The sequence below is a fragment of the Thalassophryne amazonica genome, chromosome 6, assembly GCF_902500255.1.
Source record: "Thalassophryne amazonica chromosome 6, fThaAma1.1, whole genome shotgun sequence".
NCBI classification, from domain to species: Eukaryota; Metazoa; Chordata; class Actinopteri; order Batrachoidiformes; family Batrachoididae; genus Thalassophryne; species Thalassophryne amazonica.
Window position 1 is genome coordinate 109,947,874 of NC_047108.1, and position 21,988 is coordinate 109,969,861.

General features: G+C 41.2%; 1 protein-coding gene across 1 annotated transcript in view; it reads right to left on the reverse strand.

Moving 5' to 3' along the window:
- mthfr (methylenetetrahydrofolate reductase (NAD(P)H)) overlaps window positions 1-21,988 on the reverse strand; it is a 95,915-nt gene that overhangs the window by 39,812 nt on the left and 34,115 nt on the right. Inside the window, exons 3-6 of the mRNA XM_034173131.1 lie at window positions 7,542-7,780; window positions 5,586-5,696; window positions 5,306-5,499; window positions 4,952-5,202 (exon numbers count right to left, since the gene is read on the reverse strand). Of these exons, the coding sequence (XP_034029022.1) occupies window positions 4,952-5,202; window positions 5,306-5,499; window positions 5,586-5,696; window positions 7,542-7,780 (795 nt within the window). The remainder of the gene's footprint in view (window positions 1-4,951; window positions 5,203-5,305; window positions 5,500-5,585; window positions 5,697-7,541; window positions 7,781-21,988) is intronic.

Sequence of the window (21,988 nt, forward strand, 5' to 3'; positions counted from 1 at the left end):
TGGGCGTTGCAAAATATCCAATGCACTTCAAATTTCTTTCAGATCATCCAAAGATGATACTGATCAAAGTTATCAAAAGCTTTTTTCTGTGTCAAAGGGTGTGGCCGCTATGGCCCCACCTTTTTCTCCCTTCGCCATGGAACATCAAGTCATCATAACTCCTTCATGCTTTGTCTGATCAACTTGAAACTTCAGATGTGTTATGAGGGTCAACCCCTGAACACACCTGCCCCCTCTGTTTGATGAACCATCAACTTGTCATAACTCCATCATGGGTTAAAGCAATACGTTTTCATCTGACTGAAATTTTTTCCTGGCAAAAATCAATGCCAGCAATTCCCTAAAATGTGGTGTAGTGGGGGCGCACACTCTTTTTTCCTCAATAAATACAACAAACACATTATACAACATACAAACATATTCCAAATAGCCTCTAAGGAGAGAGAGAGACAAAGCATAAAAAGAAAGCAAAACTTGAACATAAAAGGTACATAAAAGGGTGTTAGGGGGCAGGGTGTAGTCTTGATTCTGGGGGGGGGGTTTAAAGACCAAGTCAAATTTTGTGTATTCTGGTGAATTTTAACAGGTATGAAGCCATCTGAAACAAAGACAACTCACTTCAAACTATGGGGGTCGGGAGGATCTCCCACAGAATTTTTAAAAGAGCAAGTCAAATTTTGTATATTCTGGTGAATTTTAATTGGTATGAAGCCCTCTGAAACAAATAAAAGTCATTTCAAACTGTCAAGTAAAAATTCTTTGTCTTCAGTAGTATTTTGATCTGTTCTAATCCGGTGAATGCACCAAATGGGTGCTGTGTCGCTGACTGGACAGTCAATAAAATACAAAATTAGGGCTTAAAGCAACTGAGAACGTTGTTCTGCTGTGCACAAAGTAACACTGTCACCCGTTTTGAAAACGCATGCGCACTGAGAAACTCAAAACTGGCTTATTCACATTTAATCTGTAAAATGCTCTCACTCATAAAACAAACTAGGGCTGCAACTAACATTTATTTTAGTAATCAATTAATCATTTTTTTTGTTATTTATTTTTACTTACATGTGAGTTTTGCCATTATTTCTTGGAGTTATTATTAAAAGGACTTTATCACGCAACATCAATGGATGAGCTTGTAATAAAGTTATGATGTTATATTCTCATCAAAAACATACCTGGAGTAATGGTTTTATTTTGCACATACATACATCACCGACACACCACAGAGATTTCCATCAGGTTTTACAAGATTATGAGCATTTTTAGATGCCTACAGCAATTATCTCAATTACTGACAACATATTACAGCAAGAGTCCACAAAAGTATTTTAAAGGCCTGACTAAAGTGTAATATGTGATCTTTAATAAGTTATTTTCATGAAAAAGACACAAATGTACAGTCAATTTCAATTTTCAATTTATTTTCATTCATATAGAGCCAAATCACAACAGAGTTGCCTCAAAGTGCTTCACACAGATAAGGTCTAACCTTACCAACCCCCAGAGCAACAGCGGTAAGGAAAAACTCCCTCGGAGGAAGAAACCTCAAGCACACCAGACTCAAAGGGGTGACCTTCTGCTTGGGCCATGCTACAAACATAAATTACAGAACAATTCACGGACAAATATACAAGAAATGCTATTGGCGCACAGGACAGGAGGATCGCCAATACGAATACAACTCCCATCTCTGGATGGAGCTGCACCTTAAACAGGGAGAAAAAACAGAATCAGGCATCAGAAAGACAAGAAATACTGTATAATTTGTCAGCATTAAACAACAAGAAAAACAGAGAAACACTAAGGTGATTGCCGGCCACCAGCCCTAAACTTCACTAAAAGACCCAGAATTTAGGTAAAGTTGAGGCCGCGGCCCGCTCCAATTACTAATAAATGAATTAAAAGAGTAAAAAGTGTAAAACAAAACTGTACCAGTATGCTAGCCATATGAAAGGGAAGTGCGTCTTAAGTCTGGACTTGAAAGTCTCAGTTTTATTGACGCAGGGAGATCATTCCACAGAATTGGGGCATGATAAGAGAAAGCTCTGTGACCCGCAGACTTATTATTCCCCTTAGGGACACAAAGTAGTCCTGCACCCCGAGAACGTAAAGCCCGCACTAAATTTCCCGCTAAGCTAATGGATTCCACACCCACATTTGTCATAAGCCTTGCAGGGTCTCTAATCACCTGCTCCGTGGCCTGCTGTAGATTCCTAATGTTACCCTCCCTGTAGAGCTCTATCTATGTTCGCAGACAAGATGGCGGCACCTTCACCAGTAGGGTGGAGGCTGTCCGGCATCAGCAAGCCATGGTGGCCCCAGAATGAAGGCCAGTTATCAATAAAGCTAAAGCCTTGCTGTCTACAAAACTGCGCCAGCCACCTATGTAATGATGTCAGCCTGCTAAATGCCTCATCAGTACCCCAGGAGGGGTGGGGACCAGAGACTATTAATCGATGCCGACACGTCTTTCTGGTAAGGTCACAAGTTCTCTCTATGTCCATTTTTGTGACCTCTCAGTGCTTCATCCTGATGTCATTGGTGCCAACGTGAATAACTATGTGACTATCTCATGTCATGTTCCTTCGTCTGTCTTCCCTTCTGCAGTGTCAGCACCCTAAGATGAGATGCAATGTCGGGAGCTCTGGCCCCAGGAATACATTTAACGTCAGCTGCCGTCTGTAACCTGACTTTGCGGGTGATAGAATCCCCTATCACTAAAGTCCGGTGCTTCAGGCTGGAGACAGGAGTGGAAGTCACTCGTGGGCTCAGAGAATTCACATCTGGCAAATCCAAGGGAGAGAACCGATTCACAGTTCGCACTGGCGAGTGTGATCAGGGTGCCACAACCAGGCACCAAGCCCTACGGGGCTTCCTCCACCTAGCCACAGTCCGAAAGCCATACTCCACAGCCGGCGTTTCTAAGCTGATGCTAATGGGCTCGCTAGCCGGCCCAACACTAAACTCATCTGGAGTGCCCGTAACATCTAACTCCACTGAGCTAAGAAGCTGCTCTAGCTTACGGACACGGCTCTCTAAGATTCAATCTTCCAACATCATGCAGGATTTACGGAGGGTGTAAAGTAGAATTAGTAGTGTACTTTGTGCACTAAGAAATTCAAAAATGTAGCCAAGCAAACACGAGCTAACCAATAATGGATAAGCTAACCACTCCTAAGGCTCACAGACGCAGATAAATGAATTAAAATTCACAGCAGTTACACAGAAAAACTAACAGAAGTATTAAACAGGTAAAAAAGCAGCAGCTATAAAATACACTAAACAGTTAATTAACTAACAGGAGTGTAAAAAAATGTTGTTGCTTTGACAGTGAGACTATCATATTTCAGCCCCAAAACACGCATGACACCACATGAACACGCGTGTGTGTGGTTAAATTTTCCAAATGATGGAAATCCGTCATGGTGACAGAGAACTTTAACCAATGTTCATGCATTGTCTGATTTGCTTGAAACTTGAACTGTTTGATGAGTGTCTGTCTGTCTCTGTTCACACTTGTCCACATCTAGTCACAAGGGGACGCGCTGGCGCGAGGAGGTGGTGGCGCGGACACCAGGGCCCGTATATGACTGCTTGCAGTCCTAGTAATTTATTATTATTAGGGCCCGAATGGGACAAAGTCCTACGAGGACCCTATTGTAATTGCACGGTTTATTATTATTTATTTATAATTTATAATTTTTGACACTTTTCAAGACCTAATTTCGGCCCTTTCCCTAACTCACAGCGCCCCCCCCCCCCCCCCCAGTGGTAACAATAAATGTCCTATTTATACTTTAACAGGTACTGATGTCACACAGTTAACCCTGATCCATGCATTTATTTCGTCTAGATTGGACTATTGCAATGTTCTATTTTCTGGTTTACTGCAGTCCAGCATTAGGGGTCTCCAAGCCAGACTTTTGACAACGCAGAAAGTTCGACCACATTACACCCATTTTGGCATCCCTTCACTGGCTTCCTGTCCCAGTGAGATCAGATTTTAAGGTTCTGCTATGAGTCTATAAAATTGTTCACGGACTGGCACCTCCCTACTTAGCTGACCTAATTAAATCTTACGTACCGGCCCGGGCTTTGCGTTCTCAGGGTGCAAGACTACTTTGTGTCCCTAGGGTGAATAAGAAGTCAGTGGGTCATAGAGCTTTCTCTTATTGTGCCCCTGTTCTGTGGAATGATCTCCCTGCATCAATAAAACAGTCAGATTCTGTGGAGACTTTCAAGTCCAGACTTAAGACACACTTATTTTCCCTTTGGTATGGTTAGCATACTGGCATAGTATAGTGCTATGCTTTTTACTCTTTTAATTCATTTTATTAGGAAATGGAGCGGGCTGCTGCCTCAACTTTACCTAAATTCTGGGTCTTTTAGTGAAGCTTAGGGCTAGTGGCCAGCGATCACCTTAGCATTTACCGTTTTTCTTGTTGTTTAATGCTGACAAATTATACTGCATTTCTTCTCTTTCTGATGCCTGATTCTGTTTTTTCTCTCTGTTTAAGGTGCAGCTCCATCCAGAGATGGGTGTGGTATTTGTGCTGGAGACCCTCCTGTCCTGTGCACCAACAGCACAGCATTTCCTGTATATTTGGTTTGTGAATTGTTCTGTAATTTATGTCTGTAGTATGGCCCAAACAGAGGGTCACCCCTTTGAGTCTGGTCTGCTTGAGGTTTCTTCCTCAGAGGGAGTTTTTCCTTACCACTGCTCTCTGGGGATTAGTAAGGTTAGACCTTACTTGTGTGAAGCGCCTTCAGGCAACTTTGTTGTGATTTGGTGCTATATAAATGAAAATAAATTGAAATTGAAAAATGAAATGCAATTCCATTTAGACTTGAAAAACATGGCAGACTCCATGGGAAAAGTGTTTTCTCTCAATTCATTTCTCTAAGATTACACAACGACCCCCATCACCCTGCAAATACAGTGTTCACTTACCTGGGATCTTCAATCCACAAGCCCAGCTGCCTAAGCACTTCCATGGTGGCAACCTCTCGGTTCAGAGTGTAAAAGTGGAGGCCAGGGACATCGCCACTGTCCAGCAGGATGCGGCACATGTCCACTGCCAGCTGAATCCCATAGTTGCGGATAGCAGCATCATTGTCTTTGATGGGCTCAATCACTTTGGTGATCTCCTCAGGTATTTCCAACTTGGAAAGCTTCACTAACTGGCGCAAAGACTGGTAACCCTGGAGCACAACAATCTCAAAATCACTCAGACACAGGAATTAAAGTCCAGGACAGATCAGTCAACTGATGATTTTTCTAAATTCCCCAATACCAATGAAATACCTGAACTGGAAATATCCCAGGCAGGATGGGGCACGTGATACCGATCTCCCTGCAGTCTTTCAGAAACTTGAGGAACGTATCCGCTCTAAAGAAGAGCTGCGAGATGATGAAATCTGCCCCAGAATCAACCTTCTCTTTCAGGTGCCTGAGGTCATCCTCATAACTCTGTGCCTCAGGGTGACCGGTGGGGTAACCTAGACGCATAGACGCACACTTAGTGACACTTCAAAATGTGTTTCACCTAAACTGTGTCCATTTAGAGGGTCCAAACATACTGTACCAGCAACACAGATGTCAAAGTAGTCATCAAACTCTGACCGGATGTGTTTAACCAGCTCTCCGGCATAGTTAAAGGCACCCTCCTCTTCTTCCCAGTCTGCTCCCACAGGGTCTACACAGACAGCAAAACACCAATCAATTCATTACTCTGTAATGTCACCGAACCACACAGCAACCATTAATTACACTGTAATAACTGATCCACAGCCGTCACTCGTCATTTCTAAGGTCACACCGTGACTGTCAGCTATCACAGCGTGATAACACTGTGATCCATGCGGCGACTGTCGGCCGTCACGCCCTGATAACACAGTGATCCACACGGCAACTGTCAGCTGTCACGCTGTCCATGCGGCGACTGTCAGCCATCACACCATGATAACACTGTGATAACACTGTGATCCACGTGGCAACTGTTAGCCGTCACGCCTGATAACACTGATTGATGCGGTGACTGTCAGCTGTCATGCCGTGATAACACAGTGATCCAGGCGGCAACTGTCAGCTGTCTTTTACGACAACAAACGTTGAGCCATTATTATACAGAAAACAAAATGCACACAAACTGTGCTGAGATGCGAACAGCTTAATGCTAACTTTAACATTGAAAACGCCATAGACATGCTAATGCGTTAGCATCGGTCCGTTTTCAAGTTATAAAATACATCTATCAACTGTTTCAGAAGACCATAACAGATCGGTTTAACACAAAAAAGGTAAATATTACTCACAGACATATGCTCTTTAGGGTTTTAGCGGGGCAAAATTAAGATAAAGCAAAATAAAACAACGAACCATCAAAGAAGTGAGTCGGATCAATGCTTCATTGGTTCAAAGCAAAGCCACGCCCTGCTCTACTTGGGGAAGGTCTGCCAATGTTCCCACAAAGACAGGGAGAAGAACCATGGCTCATGGCAAGCAGTAAACAGAGCGGAGAGGAGTGAAAATTCACACAGTCCCTTCCTCCGTAGTCCATGCTGGCATTGCTGCTGCTTTGATTAGCGCAGAACAGGATGTTGCTTTGACAGTCAGAGTATCATATTTCGGCCCCAAAACACGCATGACACCACGTGCACGCACTCATATGTGTAGTTAAATTTTCCAAATGACGGAAATCCGTCGTGGTCACGGAGAACTTTAACCCATGCCTTAAGTGCTTGGAACCTCCTGATAACTGCTACCTTCCTGCCCTTATTGGACTATGGCGATGTCGTGTATAGGTGAGCTTCATCTAGCTGTCTACGGTCCGTGACCCCACTGTATCACTGCACCCTGAGATTCATCACTGTTTGCAGCCGCCTCACCCACCACTGTAAATTGTACGCCAAAGCGGACATGCCCTCTTTGTCTGTCAGGTGATATACACACCGGATGATTCTGGTTTATAAAAGTCTTACTGGTCTGGTTCCGACTTATTTATCGAGTTACTTCAGAAATCTGAAAGCCGTTATGCACTTGAATGACATGTTAAGTTTTCATGCACCTCGTGTCCACAGTGAAACAGGAAAGAATGCCTTTAGTTTTTCAGCTCCCTCTGATTGGAACGTTCTCCAATCCAAACTGAAACCGTCCAGACTGACTTCCTTGAACACGCTCCAGTCTATTTTACGAGATCACGAATGGGATTCTTTTGCTCAATGCCTGTGTTTCTAAAACTAAATCTGCCTGACACTTTATATCATGTGCAATGTTATTATGACCAAGTTGAATGTATTTTATTTATCACCAACGTTCTCATGTTGATGCTAACCTGTCCACTATGATGTGTGCTGCTATCTTTCTCGGCCAAGTCATCCTTGTAAAAGAGATTTTGATATCAATAGAATTCTACAAGGTTAAATAAAGGTTATTATTATTATCCCGCCTCACACTTTATGACTACTGTGATAGGCTCCAGCCCCCCGTAAACCTTAATTGGAATAGGTGGGTATTGAAAATAGATGGATGGATGCCCTACCTCCACGCAGAGCCAGGATGTTCTTGATTCCCAGGTGTTTCGCTTTGGCCAGATATTCGGTAATCTTCTGTTTTGTCTGCCGGCAGCACGTCAGGTGGAGCATAGTCTCCAGTCCACAGTAGTTAACTGCCGTACTTGCAATGATCATGGATGAGGTTTCCTTGTCTGAGGCTGGGTCCCCTGCTGGGTGCCAGGTAATGTCAATAAACAGGGGGCCCCCAGAAGCCATGCGGTCAAATCTGAAGGACAACATGTAAAAGGTCACAACCGCATCAACCAAAATGCTTGATCCCTTTAAGTTTAAATACACTCATACAAAAAAGCTGTATAATTAATGCCATCACAATCCTCATAGTAACTTGGGCCTGGGAGAGCACATAGTTGTGACAATGTGCAACTGAAATAAATAAATCAACTTTCTCCGCAGGGCATTAAAATGTAGACCCCCCCCCCCCCCCCACACACACACACACACACACACCTCCATCAAATGCTGTAGACGTCACACCCGTGCTGAACAATGAATGTCTCTGTGCAGCTTAATGCCTTTTATTTTTATTTTTTAAACTGGGAGAGATGAAGACTGGTAGCTGTGGGTTTGTTTGGTTTAGTTTTTATTTTTATCGGGGGGGGTCACTTTGATTGTAGAGGCATGTTCATATGAAAAAATAAGTTTGTTTTCAAGGAAATATAATCTAAATGGTGGTGCTTTGTGAACAGGAGAAGTTTGCACTGCACGCTGGTCGAAACTCTGGAGCGCTTTCATGAGGTTCAGTAAGTGTACACATATGTTAAACCTGTAAATCTGTTTGAAAAACCGATTGAAAAAAACGGTTATTCAGGTTTGACTTTTGTAGAATATTTTAAAGCTAAAATGGTTCTAATCAAGAAGAATTATTAAATACTTCATATACCAGTTTTTAAATCAGCCTTTTACATTCATGTGCTTGAGGTGTTAATTTTTAAATTATTTTCATTTATATAGCACCAAATCACAACAAAGTTGCCTCAAGGTGCTTCACACAAGTAAGGTCCAACCTTACCAACCCCCAGAGCAAGAACACAGGCGACAGTGGTAAGAAAAAAAGTCCCTCTGAGGAAGAAACCTCAAGCAGACCAGACTCAAAGGGGTGACCCTCTGCTTGGGCCATGATACAGACATAAATTACAAAACAAATATACAGGAAATGTTGCTGGTGCACAGGACAGAAAGGTTTCAGAAACAGACACCCACTCCCATCTCTGGATGGATTCGCAAAAAAAAAAAAAAAAAAACAGAATCAGACATCAGAAGGACAACAAATACAGTATAATCTGTCAGCATTAAGCAACAAGAAAAACAGAAAAAATACAAAGGTGATCGCTGGCCACTAGCCCTAAGCTTCACGAAAAAGTTGATGCCGCAGCCCACTCCATTTACTAATAAAATTAATTTTAATGGGTTGTTAATTCTTCCCCCAGTTCTTTCTGTAATACTGCCCCTTAAAAAGTACAAACTCAAACTATTCCTCACTTTTAAATTTAATCAAAGTCACAGCAAAAATAATCAGGCCTGGGCCCTGCAAGAACTTCTCTTACAGACAAGATCCGCTCTTACAGAACCCAGAACAATGGATACAAGCAGTTTTTTTTTTTTTTATACAGGATTACATCTGCGTAACAGAGGCGGACCTTATTTCACAAAATCCTTCTCTTATCGGCCCCCGTGGGCATTCAAGGAAGGTCCATCCCCCTGCCCCAGGCCCACGTAATAATGGGAGACATATGATTTATAATTGTAACCTAACTCTCTTTATCCTAAGTGGTACAAACTGGTTAAATCCAGATCTACATGCACATACCAAGAAAGAACAAAGGAAAGTGAGAAAAAGAATAAAACTAAAAGTATAACCGTAAATAAAATAACTACCTTAATACCAAAACAAGTACAGAAAAATAAAGAAAACCATAATTTAACACAAACATACCTAACAGGGTAAAAAGCATAGAAACATACTATGCCAGTATGCTAGCCATACAAGAGGGAAAATAAGTGCGTCTTAAGTCTGAACTTGAAAGTATCTACAGAATCTGACTGTTTTATTGATGCAGAGAGATCATTCCACAGAACAGTAAGAGAAAGCTCTGTGACCCGCAGACTTTTTATTCACCCTAGGGGACATTAAGTAGTCCTACACCCTGTGAACACAAAGCCCGGGCCGGTACGTAGGGTTTAATTAGGTCAGCTAAGTAAGGAGGTGCCAGTCTGTGAACAATTTTATAGGCTAGCAGCAGAACCTTAAAATCTGATCTCACAGGGACAGGAAGCCAGTGAAGAGATGCCAAAATGGGTGTAATGTGGTCAAACTTTCAGCTTACTGTCCAAAGTTTGGCAGCAGCATTGTGAACCAACTGGAGAGTCCTAATGCTGGACTGCAGTAAACCAGAAAATAGAACATTGCAGTAGTCCAATCTTGAAGAGACAAACACATGGATCAGGGTCTCAGCATCAGCCATAGACAGGGTGGGACAAATGTTCGCTATATTTCGCAGGTGGAAGAATGAAGTCCTTGTAATATCTCTAATGTGGAGGTCAAAGGACAATGTAGGATCAAAAATTACCCCAAGGTTCCTCACTGCGTCAGTGTGATGTATGGTAAACATCCTTAATGTCCCATAATTCTCCTGTGATAGTAACTCTGGCCTGACACAGCTTGTTTGATACCTCTGTGACGTATGAGACAAAAATAACCACAAATTATTTAATTTGACCTCAGATTTAGGGCTGCACAACTTAACAAAAAGACAAACAATCACAATTTCAGCAAATATTACAATTGTGAATTGATAAATGTCCGGTCTCCTAATGATATGGTTCTGTCCAGAAGATTTTAGAGTGGGTTTGTGTGCCACCATAGCTTGACCTTCTCACTTCAGACCTTTGGCAGCCATGTCATCATCTAGAAGCCCCATGTTGATTAGAATCTTCCACAGAAGTGGGCGTGACACGCTGTCAAAGGCCTTCATCAGGCTAATAGAGGTGAACCACGGCCTGTGTTTCTCTCCACACTTTTCATGGAATTTGAGGATGGAGAAGATCCTGTCTCTTGTCCCACTTGATGGTTGGAAGCCACTCTGGGTTTCAGGAGGGATGATTTCTATGACTGGTCTCAGACAATCCATGCAAGAACCTTTCCTGCGGTAGACAGTAAGGACATTCTGCAATGATTTCCACAGTCAGACTTATCTCCCTTCTGCTTGCAGATGGTGACAAGTCTTTTGCAGTGTAAGACAGGTGATGTCCAAAAAACATCAGAAAGACACGCAAATGCCAATGGTAAGATGATTATGTTGTGTGAAGTCATATTGTCAGCACCTATTACAGTGGTGGGCACAGCTAACCAAAAAGTTAGCTTCGATAACAGCTAATCAGCTAACTGAAAAGTTATCTTTTATAAAGCTAAGCCGATAAACCACCCAAAAATTTATCGAAGCTACAGCTAACGATAACTTTCAGTATAGTCTCCGGTACACTGTCAGCTACTAACAAGCCGATTTTGAGTTTTAACACCATGATCACAAACCCAAACAATGAGTCACCACTTGAAAGAATTTTATTCGGCACACACACACACACACACACACACACACACACACACACACACACACACACACACACACACACACACACACACACACACACACAGAAAATTAACAAAAGAATCTCTCATAATACAAAACAAAAGAAAACAAAAACTCAATTTCCCAGTTTTGTGTGGCCGAAAGGGCGAAGACTGAAGCAAAAGCTTATAAACGCCCCCCTTTCACCAGTTGCTATATACACACATATGTACACCCATAACAACAAATACCAAAAAAGAAAAAAAAGACAAGAAAGACAAGCAGAGACAATATAGATTCATCAGTAAACTAAAATAACTGAACAGAGCAGAACAAACAGCAGTATAATGCTCAGACAAAACAGAAGAACAGAAACAAAGTCAGTTAACCTAATTTATCGTACTATAATAAAAATTATATTGTTTTTATAAAGTCTTTTCAAGTCAGCCAAAGTACCAAATAATTTAATACTATAAGAAAAGTTATTCCAGATTTTAACACCTTTTATGGAGATGCAGTGACTTTTTACAGTAGTTTGAATCTTTACTAATGTTCCTCTCAGGTAATAACAGGACTCCCTCATTCTAAACGGTTCCTGGACATGTTGAGGCAAGAGTTTATTGTTAACTTTATACATGGTCTGTATCGTAATATAATAAACTAAGTCCCAGAATTTCAAAATGTGTAAGCAAGCAAACAGTGGGTTTGTTGGCTCACAATATGTTTTTTTTTTTTGTTTTTTTTTACTTATAACTCTTAGAGCTTTCATTTGTAACAGAAATATTGGGTTTGTGTTTGTTTCATGTGTTTACCCAAATCTCAATGCAGTAGGTCATGTATGGGACAAGCAATGAATGATACAGAGTAACCAACGAATGCTGAGAGAGGAAGTATTGTGCTTTATACAGAATCGCGCTAACTTTTGACATTTCAATCAATCAATCACTTTTATTTATATAGCGCCAAATCACAACAAACAGTTGCCCCAAGGCGCTTTATATTGTAAGGCAAGGCCATACAATAATTACGTAAAAACCCCAACGGTCAAAACGACCCCCTGTGAGCAAGCACTTGGCGACAGTGGGAAGGAAAAACTCCCTTTTAACAGGAAGAAACCTCCAGCAGAACCAGGCTCAGGGAGGGGCAGTCCCCTGCTGGGACTGGTTGGGGCTGAGGGAGAGAACCAGGAAAAAGACATGCTGTGGACGGGAGCAGAGATCAATCACTAATGATTAAATGCAGAGTGGTGCATACAGAGCAAAAAGAGAAAGAAACACTCAGTGCATCATGGGAACCCCCCAGCAGACTAAGTCTATAGCAGCATAACTAAGGGATGGTTCAGGGTCACCTGATCCAGCCCTAACTATAAGCTTTAGCAAAAAGGAAAGTTTTAAGCCTAATCTTAAAAGTAGAGAGGGTGTCTGTCTCCCTGATCTGAATTGGGAGCTGGTTCCACAGGAGAGGAGCCTGAAAGCTGAAGGCTCTGCCTCCCATTCTACTCTTACAAACCCTAGGAACTACAAGTAAGCCTGTAGTCTGACAGCGAAGTGCTCTATTGGGGTGATATGGTACTATGAGGTCCCTAAGATAAGATGGGACCTGATTATTCAAAACCTTATAAGTAAGAAGAAGAATTTTAAATTCTATTCTAGAATTAACAGGAAGCCAATGAAGAGAGGCCAATATGGGTGAGATATGCGCTCTCCTTCTAGTCCCCGTTAGTACTCTAGCTGCAGCATTTTGAATTAACTGAAGGCTTTTCAGGGATCTTTTAGGACAACCTGATAATAATGAATTACAATAGTCCAGCCTAGAGGAAATAAATGCATGAATTAGTTTTTCAGCATCACTCTGAGACAAGACCTTTCTAATTTTAGAGCTATTGCGTAAATGCAAAAAAGCAGTCCTACATATTTGTTTAATATGCGCTTTGAATGACATATCCTGATCAAAAATGACTCCACGATTTCTCACAGTATTACTAGAGGTCAGGGTAATGCCATCCAGAGTAAGGATCTGGTTAGACACCATGTTTCTAAGATTTGTGGGGCCAAGTACAATAACTTCAGTTTTATCTGAGTTTAAAAGCAGGAAATTAGAGGTCATCCATGTCTTTATGTCTGTAAGACAATCCTGCAGTTTAGCTAATTGGTGTGTGTCCTCTGGCTTCATGGATAGATAAAGCTGGGTATCATCTGCGTAACAATGAAAATTTAAGCAATGCCGTCTAATAATACTGCCTAAGGGAAGCATGTATAAAGTGAATAAAATTGGTCCTAGCACAGAACCTTGTGGAACTCCATAATTAACCTTAGTCTGTGAAGAAGATTCCCCATTTACATGAACAAATTGTAATCTATTAGATAAATATGATTCAAACCACCGCAGCGCAGTGCCTTTAATACCTATGGCATGCTCTAATCTCTGTAATAAACTTTTATGGTCAACAGTATCAAAAGCAGCACTGAGGTCTAACAGAACAAGCACAGAGATGAGTCCACATTTTGGATTTAACATAATTTATATTAGTTTTCCAACTTAATTTATCATCGATAAACACTTCAAGAAACTTGGTTTCAGTTACTATTTCAATTCATTTTGTTTTACCCAAATGAAGCGATAATTTATGTTGTGTGTTGGGGGGGGGGTTGGCTGGACAAGGTTGGGTTGTTTTGTGTTTATTTTCCTTCCCAGGTGATTTGGGGCTGTTCTCTGAGGAAAATGTGCTGCAGAAGAGTCTCTCTCCTCTGTTACGATGATTGGCTGCACCTGTTGCATTCTCGTGCGGCTCTCTATCAGGACAATCCACGACACCTGTGATGTTCATGTGCAGATCTGAGGACTTCCAGCTGGTACCAATGTAGTGATGAAGAACTACATTTAAACCAGCAGTGAGTTGGATAAGCTTGCCGGAGAATACGACCTTGTGACGACCGTGTGGGGACGCTGAGGGCCGTTTCAGAGTCTGACATCGCGCCTGTGAAGGAGGACGAGGGTGAGAGGCAAACGTTGTCAGCACACGACAGAGGTGAATATTCTGAAAAGTTTATCCGTGAATGTAAATTGGCGTTTATATGCAGCTATAAGTAATTATTGGTGAAAACTGTTTGGCGTGCTCCTCACGGCAGTGGCGTGCGGATTAATGATCCTCCACTAGCTGTGAGCAGCAGCCTCTTTGAACTAAGTTTAAAACCAGACCTAAACGTGTAACTGATAAGTTTGCCTCTAAACAATATTTCGTAGTAATAAGTGTTGAATAATCTCATCTCTGTTCCTCCTTCGCAGAGTACAGTCTGGGAAAGTCACCTGGGGGGGTGTTGGTGAAACTCCTGAGTCCTGAACGTTCGGACTCCGACTGTTGAGACGCTGAGAGAGCGCGCCGCCTTTTCACCTCACCAGAACTTAAATTATTTAGTATTTCATGTATAGCACAAAGGGAGAAAAATAAATGTTTTCTTTTTGGAACTGCTTCTGATTATTTCATGCTGGGTTCAGTCAGATACTGGACCGCTCCTCAATCCGCGTCTTATCCATAACAATTTATGTAAATCAAACCAGTACTTAAATTTTTCTACTTCCCTCTCCATCATCTCCAGGAGCTATCCCAAATGAGCCCCTCTACCAAACAGTTGTATCATCAGAAAACAAAATACATCACACAGACTTGGAAACCAAACCTATATCATTAATATACAACAGAAAGAGTAACGGCCCAAGGACTGAATCCTCAAAAATTCAGAATTTGTCCCCCCAAAATGGACACACTGATACCTATTGCATAAATAGCTAGCTATCCAATCAAGGGCCAGTCCTCTAATACCATACTTCTGTAATTTGTCCAATAGTAAAGTGTGATCTATGGTATCAAATGCTTCTTCTCTATTGCATTTGTAACTTGTTCAACAAAATCGATTAAAACCAGTGAAGTAGTACGATATTTTTCTAAAACCATACTGCTGTTCACTGAGTATGTGATGTTTAGTTATGAAATTGTTCAACCTCCTCACGCACATCTTTTCCAGAATTTTTGAAAACTTTGGTAACAATGAGATTGGCCTGTAGTTTGAAAAGACATGTTTGTCACCTGATTTGAATAGTGGTAGCCATTTTCATTTTTGAAAGGAAATTTCCCAGTCATCAATGACAAATTAAAAAATGTAAGTCAAAGGTTTAACAATACAATCTAATATTTTTTTAATCAAAAACATAAAGGTTATCACTGTCAGTTGATTTTTTTCCCTTTGAGCTTATGAACTATGTTAATAATTTCATTTTCATCTGTTTCTTTAATATACATTGAATCCAGAGTTGTATTAATTGTTTTACTGTTGTCCAAAGAGCACATTTTTGAGTATACAATTGAATTTGATACGTTTTTACCCACATTAACAAAATAGTTGTTGAAATGATCAGTAATAACTTTTTCTTTTACAATTTTGTCAGAATCTGTATGAAAATAAGATGGATAATCTTTAACAACTTTTTTCTTTTTAATTATTTCATTTAAAATCTTCCAAGTGCCTTTAATGTTGGTTTTATTTTTTCCAATAAATCACAGTAATACTGCTTCTTACACAATCGCATAATGTTCGTTCATTTGTTTTTGTATGTCTCATATTTTCTTTCATGTTCTTTTGTTCTGAATTTTATAAACTGCTTGTACAAAAAATTTTTCCTTTTACAAGCATTCTGGACTCCTTTTGTAACCCAAGGTTTATCACTTTTCTGCATTTTTCCACTTCTTGGCACAAACGGGCAATGTTTGTCATACAAGTTGGAAATAAATAATTCAAATGATTTGTCAACATCCTCACTATAAATATCACACCAATCTTGATGTATTAAGTCCCTTCTGTGGTTCTCAATAGTAACATCAGTAATTTTCCTTTTGAGATTTGCGGTTTCCTTTTGCTCATTTTTAATCAACTGAAGATTTGAAAGCTATGAAAACTAGCAAATGATCACTGATGTCACTAATGAGTAGTCCTCCTGGTATGTTCGCAACAGTAGCAAAAGTAAGTCCCTTCGGCTGCTCTCTTGTTTGCACTTGGGGTCGCCACAGCAAATACAAGGTGGATCTGCATGTTGAATTGGCACAAGTTTTACGCCGGATGCCCTTCCTGACGCAACTCCACTTTACATGGAGAAATGTGGCAGGGGTGGGATTTGAACCCGGAACCTTCTGAACTGAAACCAAGCGCATTAACCACTTGGCCACCACCCCTGCACATGTTCTCAACAGTAGCATTTGTTAATATATTGTCGATAAGTGTTGATGTATTCGTAGTTATTCTAGTTGGATGTGTGATCACTGGGGACAATCCCATACAAAACAGAATTTATGAATTGTTATTTGTAACTGACCATGAGGATTTAGGAAATCTATATTAAAGTCTCCACAGACAAATAAAAGTTTATTATTATTAATTGTGTTGTACATTTCAGTCAATTTATCCAGGAAAATATCTATACTTCTGTCTTTATGCACCCTGTCCACTGCTGAAAGCTCCTGTTGAGAGGCGTTAAGCTTACATTTACCCCAGCAAAAGGGGCCTGACACACACACACACACACACACACACACACACACACACACACACACACACACACACACACACACACACACACACACACACACACACACACACACACACACACACACACACACACACACACACACACACACACACACACACACACACGTCATTATTCCTTAACAGCATACATTAATCCCGCCACGAGGGAGAGGTCTTGGACTATAAAGCAGTTTTGACTTATTGTTCTGATTTATAAATCAAACTAATCCGGATAGAATAACTCCATTAATAACAATTCTGTGATTTGTACAAAGTTAAAATATAACACATATCTTTTAATTTTAAATAATGCACTAATTCTGAAGTTTTGGAACAAACACACACAGATGTCAAAGGGATTATGGGTAAAATGAGCCTCCGCTAACACTGATTGGTTGACTCATTGATTCTATGTAAAAACCAACACGTTAATGTGACGTGTGTGTTGGTTTACAAATAAATGTGCTTTTGTAAAATATGCAATTTTATTCATATGTTAAAAAAAAGCCATTTGCAAAAGCCAAAAGTCAAGCTGTCATTAGACAACCGTCTAATATAACCGGGGTCAAAATGCATAGAACACTGCCATCTACTGGCGCCCAGATGCTCAGACCCTAACCCATAATCCTTTGCGCACCAGAGAGTTGCTGTGGTTTAAACAGCACAGAGAGAATCCACATGACAACTGTAAATGAACATTATACAACCAAAATGTACATTTTTATTTCCTTTCATCAGCTGCAGCAAGAGGCTGCAACAAGTCTCTGGCATGCAAAGGATTATGGGATATCTCAATACTTAGGGCGAATACTGCCATGCACACTACTGGCCAGGAGATGGCAGTAGAGGCGGTGAAAACTTGCCAAAACAAATATTCCAAATAAATAATCCGTGTCTGCTACGTTTAATCTGCGTGGAATTTAATAAACGCAAACCAAATTTCAGAAATCTTTTATATATTACTCTGGAACAAAGAGGACAAATGGTGTTGTAAAGGACAAGCAGGACATTAAAAAGCAAACAAGAAGCGAATGCAGCTCACAATGATTCCATTTGAAAATAATGGCGAAGCAACCTGAGCTTCTTCTGGCATTTTTACATAAAACAAACACAATAACAATGTCTATAAACCCAGAGAATATATTCACCAGCAGGGCTTGAATTAGTACGTACATGTGCTAGTCTGTGCACGTATTATTCGAGCGGTGCACATAATTTTATACTGCACTAGCACTGGTGCAAGTAACTTTATCCAAGTTTTATCAACTGTAAGCACCAGTAGAATGAACCTCATCACCACCACACATGGAGCGAGTTGCTGTGACGATTTGTTCGCGTGCACAGAGTGCACAGTTTGGCTGCAGACAGACAGTGCACTTTGATTTCTCTTCTAGTTTATATTTGTTCTTGTGCTGAGCTGCAGGTCTGTGCTCTGAGTTCTGTTATAGTTTATCTTTCCTCATTTGACCGTGAGATGCGCGTGTGTGCGCGACCGAACTGTCAGTGAGTAAATGTGGAAATGTCTGGAGTTATAGTTGATGTGGACATGTCCTGTGTCTGGCAATCAGTCTGTGAGCAGGACTTATGTCCTTTTTTTTTAAACACTGTGATGAGAGAGGTTGAGGGGAGAACAAGGAACTAACTGCCTCCAGCCAGACAGTTTTTTTTTTCTTTCTTTTAATTGTTCATGTGCGCACGTGAGCGAATCGTCAGTGAGTGGACTTGAGATGTCCAGACTTTTTACTGGATGTGGACATGTCCCGTCTCTGGCAGTCAGTGTGTAAGCAGGACATTTATGGATTTTATTTAAACAATTTTGTGAGAGGAGCGAGGAGCTACAATCAGCTGCATTTTTTTGTGCTCTTTTTTGAGCGTGTAGTTTTACTGCATTGTGTACACGGTATAAAAACAATCCTGCGTGATTTATACTTCAGGAACAATGGAACACAGCAGGAATCATACATTGGCGTCGGGTAACGTTGTCTTGTGAGGGTGTGGCTTCCAGTCACGTCGAATAACGTCACTTTGCTCTGACTTGCGCTGAAATTGGCAAGACGGCAGGATCAAGAACCATGGCCCCTCGCTTGTCAGTCATGATTAATGAGGTTGGCAAGGCAGTGCATTCTCAGACTGCGATGACTCTTGAACTCAGACGCAAATTGGATGACATCTTGGAGCAGTTGAAGGTTTCGGAGGCCGGTGAATATTCTTAATTCATAATTTGGAATATTCTTAATTCATAAATGTGATTTGATTGTTCAAGTGGAACTGTTTAAAAAGTGTTTTTCACTGCTCAACCACAACACTCCAGGCTTATCAAGCCTGAAGGACAAACTGCCCACTGTTTACCTCCAGAGGAATTTATTCAGGCCTTGGTGAGATTATTCGGCTCCATTCTTATCTCAACCCACAAAGACAATAAACTGACAGACTTACACATGGACAAAAGACTGAAGCATGCTCCTTTTTTCCCCTTCACCTCCCTTCCTGCTCCCCCCATCACACACGCCATCCCGGCCACCGCTCATGCCACCCCTTCCCCTGCGGGGACTGTGCGGTTTTTAGCTGCAGCAGGTCCCTGTTCCCCCCAAGCTGGCAGCGGCGCGACTCCAGTTGCAGTGGCTACCACACACTCACATCGCCTCAATTTGGAAAACGGACTGTTTCAGGTTTAGTGCACATAAACAATGTCAAATGTATATGTGTTGTCTTAATTCTGATGTGTGCCATTATTACAGTAAACAAGTAATAATTGTGGATTAATTACTGTTTGTCTGTGGAATGTGAGTGTGGAAATCTCGTTGTTGTAATAACAATGAGAATAAAGCTATCCATCCATCCAAACCACTTAATTTCTGCGTCGAGCACAGGAAGCAAACAAAAATTAAACATGTTTAATTTAATTTTAGGCGTCCGATCTGCTTCGTCCTTTGCGTCCCTCGTGCTGTTATGGCGTTGAGCTGCTTGTCTCGGCACCGAGTTGCTTCCACGCGGCGACATCATGACAACACATGATGCAACTGGAAGCAGCCCCGGTGTGAATGGGGCTTTACGGGCCCAGAGAGGAAGAATCTGACACATCAGAGGAGGAGTTTTAAGGTTGATATAAGACTGATTTTTGGTTGTGCAAGTAACTTTTTTTTTGGTGCAAGTAATGTTTGGTTACTAGCACCAGTGCAAGTAGGTTAAAAATGTATTTCGACCCCTGACCAGAGTTTCAGGCACAGTACATTAAGGGTTTAATGCTGCTGTCCGTGTGGAACCTGATGAGAGCATCTCAAATGCATTTCTCCTGTCGTGAACTGTTATCCATAATGCACTGCCAAGACAGCATGTCCACACTAAAACCTTCAAAAATAGTGCAATACTTTAAAACTAAAACATAGAGCTAATATTTTCACTTTATAAAACTTCAGATGTGACGCTAATTTAATTGTACAAAATTACAACCCCAATTCCAATGAAGTTGGGACATTGTGTAAAATGTAAATAAAAACAGAATACAATGATTTGCAAATCCTCTTCAACCTATATTCAATTGAATACACCACATTGACAAGATATTTAATGTTCAAACTGATAAACTATTGTTTTTGTGGAAATATTTAACATTTTGAAATGGATGCCTACAACACGTTTCAAAAAAGCTGGGACAGTGGTATGTTTACCACTGTGTTACATCACCTTTCCTTCTAACAACACTCAAGCGTTTGGGAACTGAGGACACCAATTGTTGAAGCTTTGTAGGTGGAATTCTTTCCCATTCTTGCTTGATGCTGCCTGATGCTTTCAGGCTCCTCTCCTGTGGAACCAGCTCCAAATTCGGATTAGGGAGACAGACACCCTCTCTATTTTTAAGATTAAGCTTAAAACTTTCCTTTTTGCTAAAGCTTATAGTTAGGGCTGGATCAGGTGACCCTGAACCATCCCTTAGTTATTCTGCTATAGACTTAGACTGCTGGGGGGTTCCCATGATGCACTGAGTGTTTCTTTTTATTCAACTCTTTTTGCTCAGTATGCACCACTCTGCATTTAATCATTAGTGATTGATCTCTGCTCTCTTCCACAGCATGTCTTTTTCCAGATTCTCTCCCCTCAGCCCCAACCAGTCCCAGCAGAAGACTGCCCCTCCCTGAGCCTGGTTCTGCTGGAGGTTTCTTCCTGTTAAAAGGGAGTTTTTCATTCCCACTGTCGCCATGTGCTTGCTCATAGGGGGTCGTTTTGACTGTTGGGGTTTTTCTGTAATTACTGTATGGCTTTTGCCTTACAATATAAAGCGCCTTGGGGCAACTGTTTGTTGTGATTTGGCACTATATAAATAAAATTGATTTGATTTGATGTACGACTTCAGTTGTTCAACAGTCCGGGGTCTCCATTGTCTTATTTTGCGCTTCATAATGTGCCACACATTTTCAATGGGCGACAGGTCTGGACTGCAGGCAGGCCAGTCTAGTATCCGCACTCTTTTACTACGAAGCCACGCTGTTGTAACACGTGCAGAATGTGGCTTGGCATTGTCTTGCTGAAATAAGCAGGGACGTCCCTGAAAAAGATGTCGCTTGGATGGCAGCATGTGTTGCTGCAAAACCTGGATGTACCTTTCAGCATTGATGGTGCCACCACAGATGTGTAAGTTGCCCATGCCATAGGTGCAAACACACCCCCATACCATCACAGATGCTGGCTTTTGAACTTTGCACCGGTAACAATCTGGATGGTATTTTTCCTCTTTTGTCCAGAGGAGATGACGTCCATGATTTCCAAAAACAATTTGAAATGTGGACTCATCAGACCACAGCACACTTTTCCACTTTGCGTCTGTCCATTTCAAATAAGCTCGGGCCCAGAGATGGCGGCATTTCTGGATGTTGTTGATGTATGGCTTTTGATTTGCATGGTAGAGTTTTAAATTGCATTTATAGATGTAGCGACAAACTGTGTTAACTAACAATGGTTTTCTGAAGTGTTCTTGAGCCCATGCGGTAAGATCCTTTACACAATGATGTCGGTTTTTAATGCAGTGCCGCCTGAGGGATCAAAGGTCACGGGAATCCAATGTTGGTTTTCGGCCTTGCCGCTTACGTGTAGAAAGTTCTCAGATTCTCTGAATCTTCTGATTATATTATGGACTATAGATGATGGAATCTCTAAATTCCTTGCAATTGAACGTTGACAAACATTGTTCTTAAACTGTTGGACTATTTTTTCACGCAGCTGTTCACAAAGTGGTGATCCTCCCCCCATCTTTGCTTGTGAATGGCTGAGCCTTTT